Source organism: Pieris napi, chromosome Z (assembly GCF_905475465.1).
Source record: "Pieris napi chromosome Z, ilPieNapi1.2, whole genome shotgun sequence".
In the NCBI taxonomy this organism is placed as follows: Eukaryota; Metazoa; Arthropoda; class Insecta; order Lepidoptera; family Pieridae; genus Pieris; species Pieris napi.
In genome coordinates, this window is record NC_062259.1 from 8098005 (window position 1) to 8111701 (window position 13697).

General features: G+C 34.0%; 2 protein-coding genes across 2 annotated transcripts; both read left to right on the forward strand.

Annotated features, from left to right (window-relative positions):
- The first annotated feature begins 485 nt into the window (after positions 1–485).
- Positions 486–3532, forward strand: LOC125062616. Its single transcript, XM_047668655.1, has 5 exons — positions 486–650; positions 921–1139; positions 1887–2022; positions 2557–2684; positions 3303–3532. Exons 1-5 carry the CDS (start codon positions 643–645, stop codon positions 3436–3438), a joined length of 627 nt encoding a protein of 208 aa, XP_047524611.1. The 5' UTR covers positions 486–642; the 3' UTR covers positions 3439–3532.
- A 184-nt stretch (positions 3533–3716) lies between these two features.
- On the forward strand, positions 3717–6239 carry LOC125062440 (protein ANTAGONIST OF LIKE HETEROCHROMATIN PROTEIN 1-like). The gene is made up of 2 exons (XM_047668375.1): positions 3717–4261; positions 5368–6239. The coding sequence occupies exons 1-2, from the start codon at positions 3794–3796 to the stop codon at positions 6187–6189; spliced, it is 1290 nt and encodes a 429-aa protein (XP_047524331.1). The 5' UTR covers positions 3717–3793; the 3' UTR covers positions 6190–6239.
- Positions 6240–13697: the final 7458 nt, after the last annotated feature.

The following is a 13697-nucleotide window of genomic DNA, read 5'->3' on the forward strand; positions in this document are numbered from 1 at the left end:
CGGTTACTTAAAATTACGTCCCTTGATATTTAGTTAAAATGTAGTAAATTTTTAGTCAACTTGATACGTGTAAATCAGCCATTAGACCCAAAAAGCCATTAGATTGACAATAGATCATGAAACAATAAAAAATAAACTGAGGCCCAGACCTAAAAACGTTGTAGCGCTGCTGATTATTTTTAATATTATGACTACGTCGTCTATCTACTGTATGATTACGTCTGAATAAAAATGCATAAAACAGTTTCTAGTTTCCGATTGTATTGATCGATTAATTAAATACAAGATTTATATTGAGTTTATTTACTAGCGACTACTACCCGTTGGTGAGTAAGATAACATAACCACGCCATGTAAAATGTGTTAAAGTAATTATTACAGTTAAGTATAGTATACAATTTTCACAAATTTACGACCTTAACATTAGGTTTAAACCGTCTTGGTAACCTCTTGAAAAAAAACAAATAATTAAAATTGTGACATAACATGAAAAATTATGCGTCATGTCATTAAGCTGACGAAATTTTCGTGCAATCATTAAAAAATTGAAAAATGTAAATATGTGTAAGAATTTCAAAAAAAATTAATTAAAAAATGATAATACCCAGTCTTTAAATTATTTAGGTAGAAAATACTACAAAAATGGCGAGGTAAGACAATTTTTTCGTAACTAATCTATCACTCGATCACTTGATGGGAGGAGTAAAACGAATTGAGAAGGTAAAAGGGAAGATGAAGCGATTTGATTTGTTTCATTGTTATTGGTCAAGGGAACTACTTCCTCTATCCGTTACGTGACGAGTGCCTACTTATTGTCATTACAAAGATATTTAAACTAAAATTTAAACAGGATAAAAGTCTAGCAAACCGTAACACATATATGGAAAAGCAATAGTTTTCAATATATTTTTTTGTCGTAGTTGCTGCGCGTGTACTAACGCTGCGGGCGGCAGCACAGCCAATGCCTTACCCTTAATCTGTCTGGTTCCACGTGATGACGCTCGCGAGCCCACGCCTGGCCAGAAACCACGTCCTATGTCATCTGGAACACCCTCTGCAGACTTCCAATTACTCGATGAAGACTACATCAAGAAACATTTCAAGCTGCCGCAGCGTGCTCTTTATTTGGATCCATTCCGGTAGTTATATGAAGAAAAACAATTTTTTAAATTTAATGGGAACCATAAGTTCAAGCTTAGTTTTGTTTCTGGATCTCAGTCTATGTATTTATACTAAGTTATGTTTAATCACTACTTTACGTAAATCGGTCTGTCGGTTAAGCCCTGAGTTCGTGTGTTAAGTCCCGGCTATGCACCATAGGGTTTCCTTTCGGAAAGGTCACGAAACAGTAAAGGAAAATCATTGACACATCTTAGATATTTTTATTAAAATGTGTAACTAGCCTCTGCCGCATCTATAGCTTGTTTTTTTTTAATTTATAGACGATAGAGCATAAATTTATTACCTGTACCTATCGGCGGCTTAAAAAATCAGACAATATATTTTATATTTGTACTAGTGGACCCGACAGACGTTGTCCTGCATGATATTTTAAGCAATTAGTAAAGCAAAGTATGAAAGTACCGACTGCAGCGCCATCTGGCGGGCTGATTTGTGAATCTAAACCATTCCCAGATCCCCTTGAACACACACAAAATATTTCATCAAAATCGGTCCAGTCGTTTGAGAGAAGTTCAGTGACATACACACTCACAGAAGAATTATATATATAAAGATGGGTAAGACCCAATTATGAATGCTTTGTATCTAGCGATTTTGGGAAGGTTTCTCGCGAGGTCGAGATACAGCTACTTACATTAATCATAAAATTTCAGTTAGCCATTTAACGCTTACTGTTTAAAAGAATACCTACTGACTATTTGCAGCCGACCTCTGATAACATTTCCAATGACCCAAGAGGATGTAAAACACTTTAACTTAGCAAGGAAGTATAAAATTAACCAACAAATATTGGACGGTTCTCTCGACCCGAGCGAAGCTATTTCAGCACCGAGTGTCTTCGTAAGTAAATTTATTAGTTAACAATAGCATTTTGTACTTCTGTTTACTACATTTTTATTTCTTAAAATCTGAAGTAGGTACAGTTTGAAATATTTAAATTATTAGAAAACCACATGATGGTGTTGTGGTTAAAAGAAAATATTAGTCTTGAAATACTAGTCATTACGAAATATTTCGTAGCTGTTATTTAAACTAAACAAAAACAGATTTAAGTAAGAAGATATATGTAGGTAGTAAATATTAATCAATTATATGACGCTTTATTAAGGAATTTTATTAATAAGATAGGAATTTTTCGCATCAAATGCTCTCACCGAAGCAAATTCTATAAAAAAGGATTGCTTTATATGTCGCATTACGCTGTGCTAACATAATGTATAATTCCATTCTTATTTATGTTTTACATGCTTTGTTTAATAAGATTTTAAGTTTTTGAGGAAAAAATTCAGCAGTAGTAAACAAATATTAAAATACCCGCAATAACTATATCGGCCTATAAAAACATATTTATATTCACAATTCTAATATGTTTAGCCCTACGCGAAATCTGAATCAGAAAAGAAGAAAGAAGCGGAAGAAGAAGAGGAAATTATTTATATTCTTCAGTTACCAGACTGGGAGTTCAACTGTCCGGTTCACAATCAAAGAATAAAAACGCCAAGGTACTATTGTCTTATAAATTTACTTAAGAGAATTCTGGCAATGTTTTTTTACATTGCCAGTATTAAAAATTATAATCTCAATCAATAAAAAACAATTTTTGTTATTTTGCGCCATCTTTTGTCAGTATTAACAAACTTAAATGTTATGCAAGGTTATCATCATATAGATGACGCTTTAAACACACAAAAAAATTTTTTAGAGAAAGGTAGATAAATTAGTGAAAGATAATAAATTTATGAACGAATCCAGATTTTACTATAATTTATGGAAGATTTAGAACTGGAAAACATTACTTGAATGAAAGTAATCTTTTACTTATTTGCGCCATCTGTATAAAATAAGATAAACCACGAAGACGTTACAGCTCGGCTGATTTTATACTTGATAAAATGTTTCCTAGATGACGTTGCATACCAAGATGTTTAATTTTAATTTCAAAATTTCCTGATAAATTAATTAAATACAATTATTTGTAAGAATTCTTAAGATTGATATTAACGGCCCTTCTACATTAAGGTTTTAACTATTGATTGGGTACAATATAAATAAATGTGTATAAAACTTATCTAACCTATTTTCTAATGGTGAATTGAATTATAACTTTTAATTATTTTTAGGTTCATATGGCACTCCTGTAAAAAGACACCAAAAGGAAAAGAAGGTGGACCCAAACGTGGAGGTGGACCTCTGAATAAACCTAAACCCTGGCTACTTAGTAGGCATACAGACTTTGACTTGTTATCACAATGGTAAAATGTTGTACCGTTTCGACATCAAATTATATGTATTAGAAGAATAAAGACAAATACAAAAGACAAAAACAAATAAAATATTTTTTTTTCCTTTACTACTTGTAATTTTTAGCTTCATATTTTAATTTATATCTCAAGCTACAATCTGGTCCGGGCGCTGTCAAATATGTCACAGAGAAAGTAAATTGACAGCTCTATTAACTAGATTGAAGTGCTAGGACCTAAGAAATGAATTCATCATAGTATGAAAAATGTTTAATAAGAAAAGACGTTCATTATTTTTATTGTTAAGCCCCGTATTCATGGTAAACATTTGTTTAGCAACAGTTGCTAAACATTGTTGGTGAGCGGCGAGAATGTTGCTAGCAACTATGTTTAAATCAATACAGGTTGTCCACACGCCAGTCTGCGTTAAAATGTTGCCCGAGGAGGTAGTGTTGTTGTGTTCTCTGTATCAGATGTATAGAATCTCTAATAAAAAAAAGAGAAAAAGATGGTGGATTCGAAATTATCTTTTGCAAAGAGAAAATTTGATGAGTGACCTCAGAATGACAGATGGATCATTTTGTAACTTTACGAGAATGTCGAAAAGTGATTTCGAACATCTTCTAGAAATGATTGGTCCATCAATAGCCAAAAGGGAAACAAATATTCGTCAGCCAGTTTCACCTCAAACGAGGCTGGCTATTACATTACGGTATCTTGCAACTGGAGATTCATACAGTTCTCTTTCATACACATTCAGAGTATCAAAACAATTGATTAGCAAAATTATACCAGATGTATGTCAAGAACTAATTAACTCACTAGCAGGATATGTCAAGGTACAAGAACACTATTTGTGTAATCAAGTATTTTATTAATTAAAAAACACAAAAAAAAAACAGTGTATGCTATTGCGTTGATTCATCACTGAGATAGTTAACTAAGGGTATGTTCCGATATACACTGCGACCACTGTACAGAGTACCGTCAATTTAGTATACTGTGAAACCGTTTCTCTATAGCCAGCTATACTGGTTACAATTTAAAACGGAACGCAGTCCAGTATACTAGTCAGCTTCGTTTTTCGACACAGTTTTCAAATGAGTGCATCAAAGTTTTTCAATTCAACAAGAAAAACTATTCTTGGAATATTATCGCATTAAAAAAATCTATATTAATATTAACTGTCAATTGAATTAATACTACAAAGAAAGTAAGTTAGAATTTTAAATGTTTGTTATTTAACTGTAAGTTATATCAGCCGTTAGGCATTCAAGTGGTTTTGATTGATCACGTGATCAAAGCACTGCGAGCACCTTACCTCGAAAACGCCAGTGCTCGCAGTAGAAGTATAGCGGGGATTTGTGACGTCATATATTTCCTAGGACGCTGCGGCTGTATACTGCAGTCCATAGCGGAACAAATTTTTGAACAGTGGGAGCACTATACAGTACTCGCAGTGTATATCGGAACATACCCCAAGTTTAGTATAGCCGAATCTTCTGTTTCGTCTCGTAATGCATCTAGTCTATTTGTTTCGTGTCTCTCAATTTCCCTTATTTCAGTTTCCTGAACATTATTTGGTGTTGATGATGGATGAGAAGATGCCGTTTGATATCCATATGTATTATATCGTCCCATTTTTAATTCATACAGTATATTATTAATATGGTACTTTGCCTGTGTCACGGCTTGGTCATCTTTAACACTTCTTAATTCAGCAGCAATATATTCACCATATATATCAAATGGATCCTTCTTCTCCCTTTCATCCATCTTTTTTTTAGCACTTTTCAAAACCTCTAATATTTCATTTGATTCATCTGTCTTATTTCTTTTCCTCGAAGATGTAGATGTTGTGGCTCTGACTCCATACCACTTTCAAGTGCATTGTTTTCATCTACCTGTAAATTATTATCTTATTATATATTTATTTATTTTTTAGGTTCCAAGTTCGGAACAAGAATGGAAACAAATAAGTCGTGAATTCGAAATACGATGGAATTTTCCACATTGCATTGGGGCCATTGATGGGAAACACGTTATGATTGTGGCGCCAAATAATTCTGGAAGTGAATACTACAATTATAAAAATCAGTTCAGCATGGTACTTATGGCAATTGCAGATGGCAATTACAACTTTATTTACGCAAATTATGGAGCTAAGGGTCGGTCGTCCGACAGTGGAATATTTCAAGAAACACCGTTTTATAATGCATTGTTAGAAAACTCACTTAAACTGCCACGGCCTGAACCAATAACACAAGGCGGAACAGAAATGCCGTATGTAATTGTAGGTGACAGTGCTTTCGCGCTAACGGAGAACATCATGAAACCATATCCTGGCATTCATGAACGTGGGAACAAAAAGCGTATATTCAATTACAGACTATCGAGAGCTAGGAGGATTATAGAAAATGTTTTTGGCATTTTATGTGTGGTGTTCCGTGTATTCACTAAACCTATTCCGTTAAAACCAGCCAATTGTGAACTCGTGGTAATTGCTTGTGTATATTTACATAACTTCTTAAGACGTAACTCAGTTTCCAGATCCATATATACACCTCCACAAACTTTTGATTTTGAAGACTCTGAAGGTAACCTATTAGAAGGTTCTTGGCGAAGGGAACTAAGTTCGTTTCCTATGATTGATTTGCAAAGACGGGGCAGGCCTGCATCACAATCAGCTCTTTGTATTAGAGAACAGTTTGCCGATTACTTTATAACTCCAGAGGGAAGAGTTCCATGGCAAAATAATGTAGCGTAATTGTAATAATTTTACAGACAATAGTATAAAACAATTATATACAAAAACAACTTACTGTTTTATTCATAGTATCCGTTTCACCAGAAGTAGTTGCACCACATAACAAAAATTCCAATGGCTCGTAATAAATCCATTTACATTTTTCTATTGCGCCGCTGCCTGTAGTTTTTTTTGCCGACATCTTTTTTTTCTCTCTAGTAAATTGAGTACGCAGTACATGTATTTTAGTTTCTACGTCTTTTTTGGGTATATTTAGGACTTGAGAAATTTCTTCGAATGCATCGTTCTTTTTGTTTCTATCTTTGTATTGTTTTATAGAACAATCCCATAATAATGGTTTTGATTGAAATAATTCTATTAATTGCATTATTTTATCATTGCTCCACACTACTGCCATGTTTATAAACTGTTGCAAACTCGTCCACACAAATTACATACGGTACCCTAAAGAACTTTGCTGACATCGCGGCACGTGTATGGTCAACGTGCCGGCTTCAAGGAATTACTCTGCTGACACAGTGTTTACCGCGATTTAACATTTTAATTAAATAAAATATGTTTGCCACTCCGATTATATCTAGCATCGATAACGGATGTCATTTTGTAATTTAATTATAAGTTTAAATGTAATAAATACCTAGCTAACTATTGGTTTTTTTTGGGAGTCCGGGCTGACGAAATCGTAATTGGCGCAGTCGGTAGGATACTTTCGGGGCTACTACGATCGTTATAAAGAAGATTTCCGGGGTCTAGATTCGACACCGCGCGCGGTCGTTCTAGCTGTCGCTCTTAAGCGTTCACCGAAGTATCAAAGAACATTTGGAAGCAGCCGGGGCGTACTCAAACTTCAGTACAACGCAAAGAAAACCAGGGAAGTCGACGAGTTATGTGAGTACATTGAATTATTTTTCCATCAGTGTTGCTTTCTCCTCGTCACAATTTTCCGTCCTATGAAAAATAGTCCTGTGTCCTCCAGGCATAAAATTCGTAGGGATAGCTTAGTAGACTTGAATCGTCAATTAGGTATAGACTCGAATCGTCAATTAAGTGTAGACTCGAATCGTCAATTAGATTTAAATAATTTTCCTGAGAGCTCGAATTGCCCTCAAAGTTTAGACAGTAGGTTGAATTTAAGTTTTAGTAATATAAAATATAAAATGGATCCTGATACAGTATATAAGGCTCTCCGCCCAGTTCCTGAATTTGACGGTAACCCACATATTCTCCCTAGATTTATTAGAATTTGTGATCAGATCGTAATTCAATGTGTGAAGGACGAGCTAGGATACGAGTTATCGAATTTATGTGTTATCAATGGCATATTAAATAAAATTACTGGTTCCGCAGCTCGTACGATAAATTCAAATGGTATTCCTGAAAATTGGATAGGAATTAGGAATACTTTAATTAATAATTTTTCTGACCAAAGGGACGAGACCGCCCTTTACAATGACTTAGCATTAGCGACACAGTGTAATGAGACTCCACAGGAATTCTATGACAAATGCCAAAACCTTTTTAGCACTATAATGTCTTATGTATCGTTGCACGAGACTTTAGAGACAACTATAGAAGCTAAGAGAATTTTATATCGAAAATTAACTTTACAAGCGTTTGTAAGAGGTTTAAAAGATCCTCTCGGGTCCAGAATAAGGTGTATGAGACCTGAAACTATTGAGAAGGCTTTGGAATTTGTCCAAGATGAACTTAATGTTATGTACTTGCAGCAGCGAAATAATTTAGCAACAGATCTGAAGAAACCATTATTACCATTAACACCACACAACTCACACCAACAATTTACACAGCCTAAATTTCCTCCTATGAACAATAACTTTAATCCTCCTAAATTTTTACCCGGACCTAGTTGGCATAAACCTAATTTTAATCCCCAATTTAATAGTCATCAGCGCATGCCTATGCAACCAACGCGTACTCAGCAAATGTTCCGAGCACCATTGCCTAATAATAACAGTGGTTTTAGAATACCTAACAGGAACCCTCCACAGAATAATTCTGGCCCTAAGCCTATGAGTGGAGTGAGTCATTTTGTGACAAAACCTTTACCACCTAGAATTACCGGTCATGATTGGCAAAAATTCGGCAATCCTCCTCCATCTAATTACTTTAAGTTTAGAGAAGTTAATTTTAATGAATTTAATGATTATAATGATTATGAATACGACAATGATTATGTTGACTATAATTATTGTAATACTGACTATGACTATAATGACTATTATGGACAATACTCTTATTGTGACTCAGATAATTATCAGTACTATGAACAACAAGATTTACCACCAATAGAGGATACTCGCTATAATAACATGCCTAGTACTAGTAAGGACATTGAACCAAGACATTCCAAAGGTAGAAAACGTCAGGATTTTCAACAGAGCCATCGAAATTCCCCACCAGAATAGAATTAAATATACAATCAAAAAAAGAATTACCTTATATCAAAATTAACAATCCACCTTTAAACCTTCTTATTGATACAGGAGCAAACCAATCATTCATAAGCCCTGAAGCAGTAGATAAATATTTCAGTAATATTCCGAAAATGTACGATCCTTTTGAAGTTACTAATTCTAGATTAACAAGTGTTCATGAACACTCAATATCAATTCCTAGTTTTCCTGAATTTAATGAGACTAAAAATATAAAATTATTTATCTATAAATTTCATAATTATTTTGATGGTTTGATAGGATTAGATTTATTAGAAAACTGTAGAATCGATTTTAAAGACGATATACTAATCACTGACAATGCAAAAATCCCTCTATTGCGTTATAAATGTAAAAAATACACAGAACAAATAATACCAGCGAAATCATCTCGTTTAGTTGGTATACCGATACATCATGACGATGGTGACGTGTTTATACCAGAACAAATAATAAGTAATTGCATTATTCACGAATGCATTACTAATGTGACTGATTGGACTGGTATAGTAGAAGTTGAGAATATGACAGACGAAGACATTGTATTTCCAATAGACAGACCTTTACAACTTGACTTATTTAACTTTGAAAGTTCTTATACTGAACTAGACTCAGACAGGGTAAACCAAGTTTTAGACAGACTTAGAACTGACCATTTAAATAGTGAAGAACGAATAAATTTAGAAACCTTATGTAAGCGATACGCTGACATATTTTACATTGAAGGCGAACCATTAACCTTTACTAATAAAATCAAACATAGCATTAGAACTCATGATGAAAACCCAGTCTATACCAAAAGTTACAGATATCCTTTTGTACATCGTCAGGAAGTTAGGGAACAGATAAGTAAAATGCTCGAACAGGGTATAATACGACCTTCTGACTCTGCTTGGAGCTCACCCATTTGGGTAGTCCCAAAGAAAGCTGATGCATCTGGTAGACAAAAATGGCGACTTGTAGTGGACTTTAGGAAGTTAAACGACAAGACTATTGACGATAAATACCCTATTCCAAACATCACTGACGTTTTAGACAAATTAGGTAGGTGTCAGTATTTTACGACTCTTGACCTTGCATCTGGCTTTTACCAAGTCGAGATGAATCCTGAAGACATACCGAAGACAGCATTTAACGTAGAACACGGTCATTTTGAATTTCTACGCATGCCAATGGGACTCAAAAATTCACCTTCGACATTTCAGCGTGTAATGGACAACATCCTTAAGGGTTTACAAAATGAGATATGTTTAGTGTACCTTGATGACATCATAGTTTTTAGCACATCTTTGCAGGAGCATATAATTAATTTAGAAAAAGTATTTAACAGACTGAGAGAGTCCAATTTTAAGATCCAGATGGACAAATCTGAATTTTTAAAACTTGAAACTGCTTACCTTGGTCATATAATTAGTAATGAAGGTATTAAACCGAACCCCGATAAAATTAGAGCCATAGAAAATTATCCTTTACCTAAAACAACAAAGGAAATTAAACAATTTTTAGGACTATTAGGTTATTATAGGAAGTTCATACCTGACTTTGCACGACTAACGAAACCGATGACTAAATGTCTTAAAAAGACTAACAAAATAACTTTAGACTCTGACTATATCAAATGTTTTGAGAAATGCAAAACCTTACTTACTAACGATCCTATTTTACAATATCCCGACTTTAACAAAGAGTTCATTCTGACAACAGACGCCTCCAACGTAGCTTTAGGGGCAGTACTTTCACAAGGCACAGTAGGCTCTGACAAACCGATCTGCTATGCTTCTAGAACATTAAGTGACAGCGAATTGAATTACAGTACCATCGAAAAAGAACTTTTGGCAATAGTTTGGGCCACTAAGTATTTTAGACCCTATTTGTTTGGTAGGAAATTCAAAATTATTACAGACCATAAACCACTCCAGTGGATTATGAATTTGAAGGAACCGAACTCGAGACTGACGCGATGGCGACTTAAATTGAGTGAGTTTGACTATACAGTGATTTACAAAAAAGGAAAATATAATACCAACGCTGACGCTTTATCCCGTGTACAAATTAATAACGAGGAAATAGAGTCACTTCTAAAAGAATGTGGTATAGATGTGTCAGTAAGACCAGAACCACCTGGATCTACCACTGTAACAGCACACACATCCGCTGAAAATCCTATCCTTGAAATACCTATCACAGATGAACCACTTAACAAATTCCATAGACAGGTTTGTTTGACTATAGTAGGTGACATTAAAAGAAGACCGAATGTTACTAAACCTTTTGATACCCATACGCGTACGCATATACAAGTCTCAGAGTCTTCATTAGAACAAGATGTCATAAATGCAATAAAAGAATTTGTCAATCCTAAAATAAAGACTGCTATTAAAATAACTCCACCATTAGGTATGTATTCGATAATCCCAATCTTACAAAATAACTTTAAATGTAACTCTATGCATCTGGTTTTAGTGAAAACTGAGTTAGAAGATGTTAAGGAGTATTTACGGCAGCAAGAAATAATTAAACACTATCATGAAGGTAAAACTAACCATAGAGGTATCAATGAATGTTATTTGGCCTTATCACGTCGTTATTACTGGCCTAAAATGAGGGAAGAAATTACTAAATACATAAATGAATGTACAATTTGCGGACAAACTAAATATGATAGAAATCCAATTAGACCACAGTTTAACATAGTACCACCTGCAACAAAGCCTTTTGAGATAGTTCATATGGACCTATTCACAGCGCAAGCTGAAAAATATCTTACCTTTGTAGATTCTTTTTCAAAATACGGCCAAGCATATCACTTACGAGATGGTACAGCTATAAGTATCATTCAAGGTCTATTACATTTCAGTACTCATCATGGACTACCTTTGACTATTGTGACAGATAACGGGACTGAGTTCACTAATCAACTTTTCGCAGAATTTGTTAGACTTCATAAAATTAATCATCATAGAACACTAGCTCATTCGCCTAATGACAACGGCATTATTGAAAGATTTCATTCTTCATTACTAGAACACCTTCGTATCCTTTGCCTGAAAAATAAAGATGAACCCACGATAAATCAAATACCTTATGCAATCCTAGCTTATAACAGTTCAGTACATAGTTTCACCAAATGTAGACCACACGATATCATTAGAGGTCATTTTGATCCTAGAGACCCTTTAGATCTTAATTTAGCTGAACACCTTATGCAACAATATATTATAACTCATAGAGACCAAATGAAGACAGTATATGAAATGATTAGCGAAGCTACAACTATTGACCGTACGAATTTAATGACTAATAGAAATAAAAATCGTGAGCCAGAAACTGAATATGTACCCGATCAGCAGGTTTTTATTAAGAACCCCTTAGCAAGTAGACAAAAGTTAGCACCACGATACACTCACGACACAGTTCTTGCAGATCTACCCATACACATTTACACTTCAAAGAAAAAAGGACCTGTTGCTAAATGTCGCTTGAAACGAGTACCAAAGTCATCAAAATTGTTACAGGTACCGACTAATACTGATAATGACAATGACGAAGGCAGCAGAGATAAAACTTGAGACTCTTGACAATGGACCTGGACTTTTACCCTTTAAACTTGGTCAAGCTAAGCTAATATCTCATTATCATACCTTTATACAATATTTAGAACTTTCAGAACTAGAGAATCGTATTAATTCTATAAATGAACAGTTAGACTATTTTAAAATTCAACTAGATAATACTACTTTGCCTATATATGAAATTCAGATTGATTATCTTTATACTAAATTGTCAAAAATAGATTCGCAATTAAAAACCTTGGAACCTTCTAAAGTAAAAAGGGGACTTATTAATGGATTAGGATCATTAATTAAAGGTCTTACAGGTAATTTGGATCATGAAGATGCTGAAAGATTTAATAAAGCTATAGAGTTATTAGAAGCAAATGAAAATAAATTAGTTTCTGAGTTAAATGATCATATAAGTATTAATAAAAATTGGACGAGCCAATATTCGCAACTTATTAGTAATTTAGCGGAAAATCAAATTAAAATCAATGAAACACTGAAATTAGTTATGGATAAGCATTATCTTTTTGAAGTTAAGTTTGCTAAATTCGCTCAATTATTAGCTATTATTACTGAAAATACAGATGATTTATATTTAGAGCTAATTAGAATAGAGAATATTTTAGGATTTATACGTGCAGCGAGCACGCATCATAGTATGATAAGCATAGATAACTTAGAATACATGATAGGTAGATTAAGAGAAATATATAGTAATAATGAAATCTTAGATATTGATTTGAGAGAATATTATAATCTTATAAAACCAGGTAGTTATTTCATAGGTAAGAGAATTGTTATAATTTTTAAAATTCCTGTAATATCTAAAGATAGTTACGACTTATTTAGGCTTGCCATTGTTCCTAATAAATTCCAACAGACCTTTATACCTATACATCCTTTCATAGCAACCAATGGGAAATATTTCATGTATTTGCAAACCGAATGCCCGGAAGTCGGCGAATACCTTCTCTGTGAGAAAAGCACAAATTATTACCAGCCTCAAGAACACGCAGATTGTATCCAGAGTATTATCATTCATCAATCTTTAGATAAATCATGTATCCCCACTGAAGTCTCCATTACAAGACAAGCTATGGAACAACTGGATGATAGACACTATACTATTGTCTTCCCAAAGCCTACGAATGTCGAACTTCAATGTGAATGGCAGGAATATGTATCCTTATCTGGCAGCTACTTAGCAACAATTCCCCATGAATGTTCATTACGAACAGATACCTTTAAGATAACCAATAGCGAAGATGAAGTCAAGGGACAGCCGCTGAAGATCACCGAGATACGAAGTAATTTCACTGAAGTTCAAATTAACGAGATTCCACATATAACTCTAAATTCTTTAAATCTCGATAACTTACATCATCTGGAAAACAGAATTATGCTACAGAATCCCATACGTCTTGCCCACTTTGATTCTTCACTGTACCATACAACGTTGCCCCTCTATGCACTTGTATCTGGTATAGTTATAATT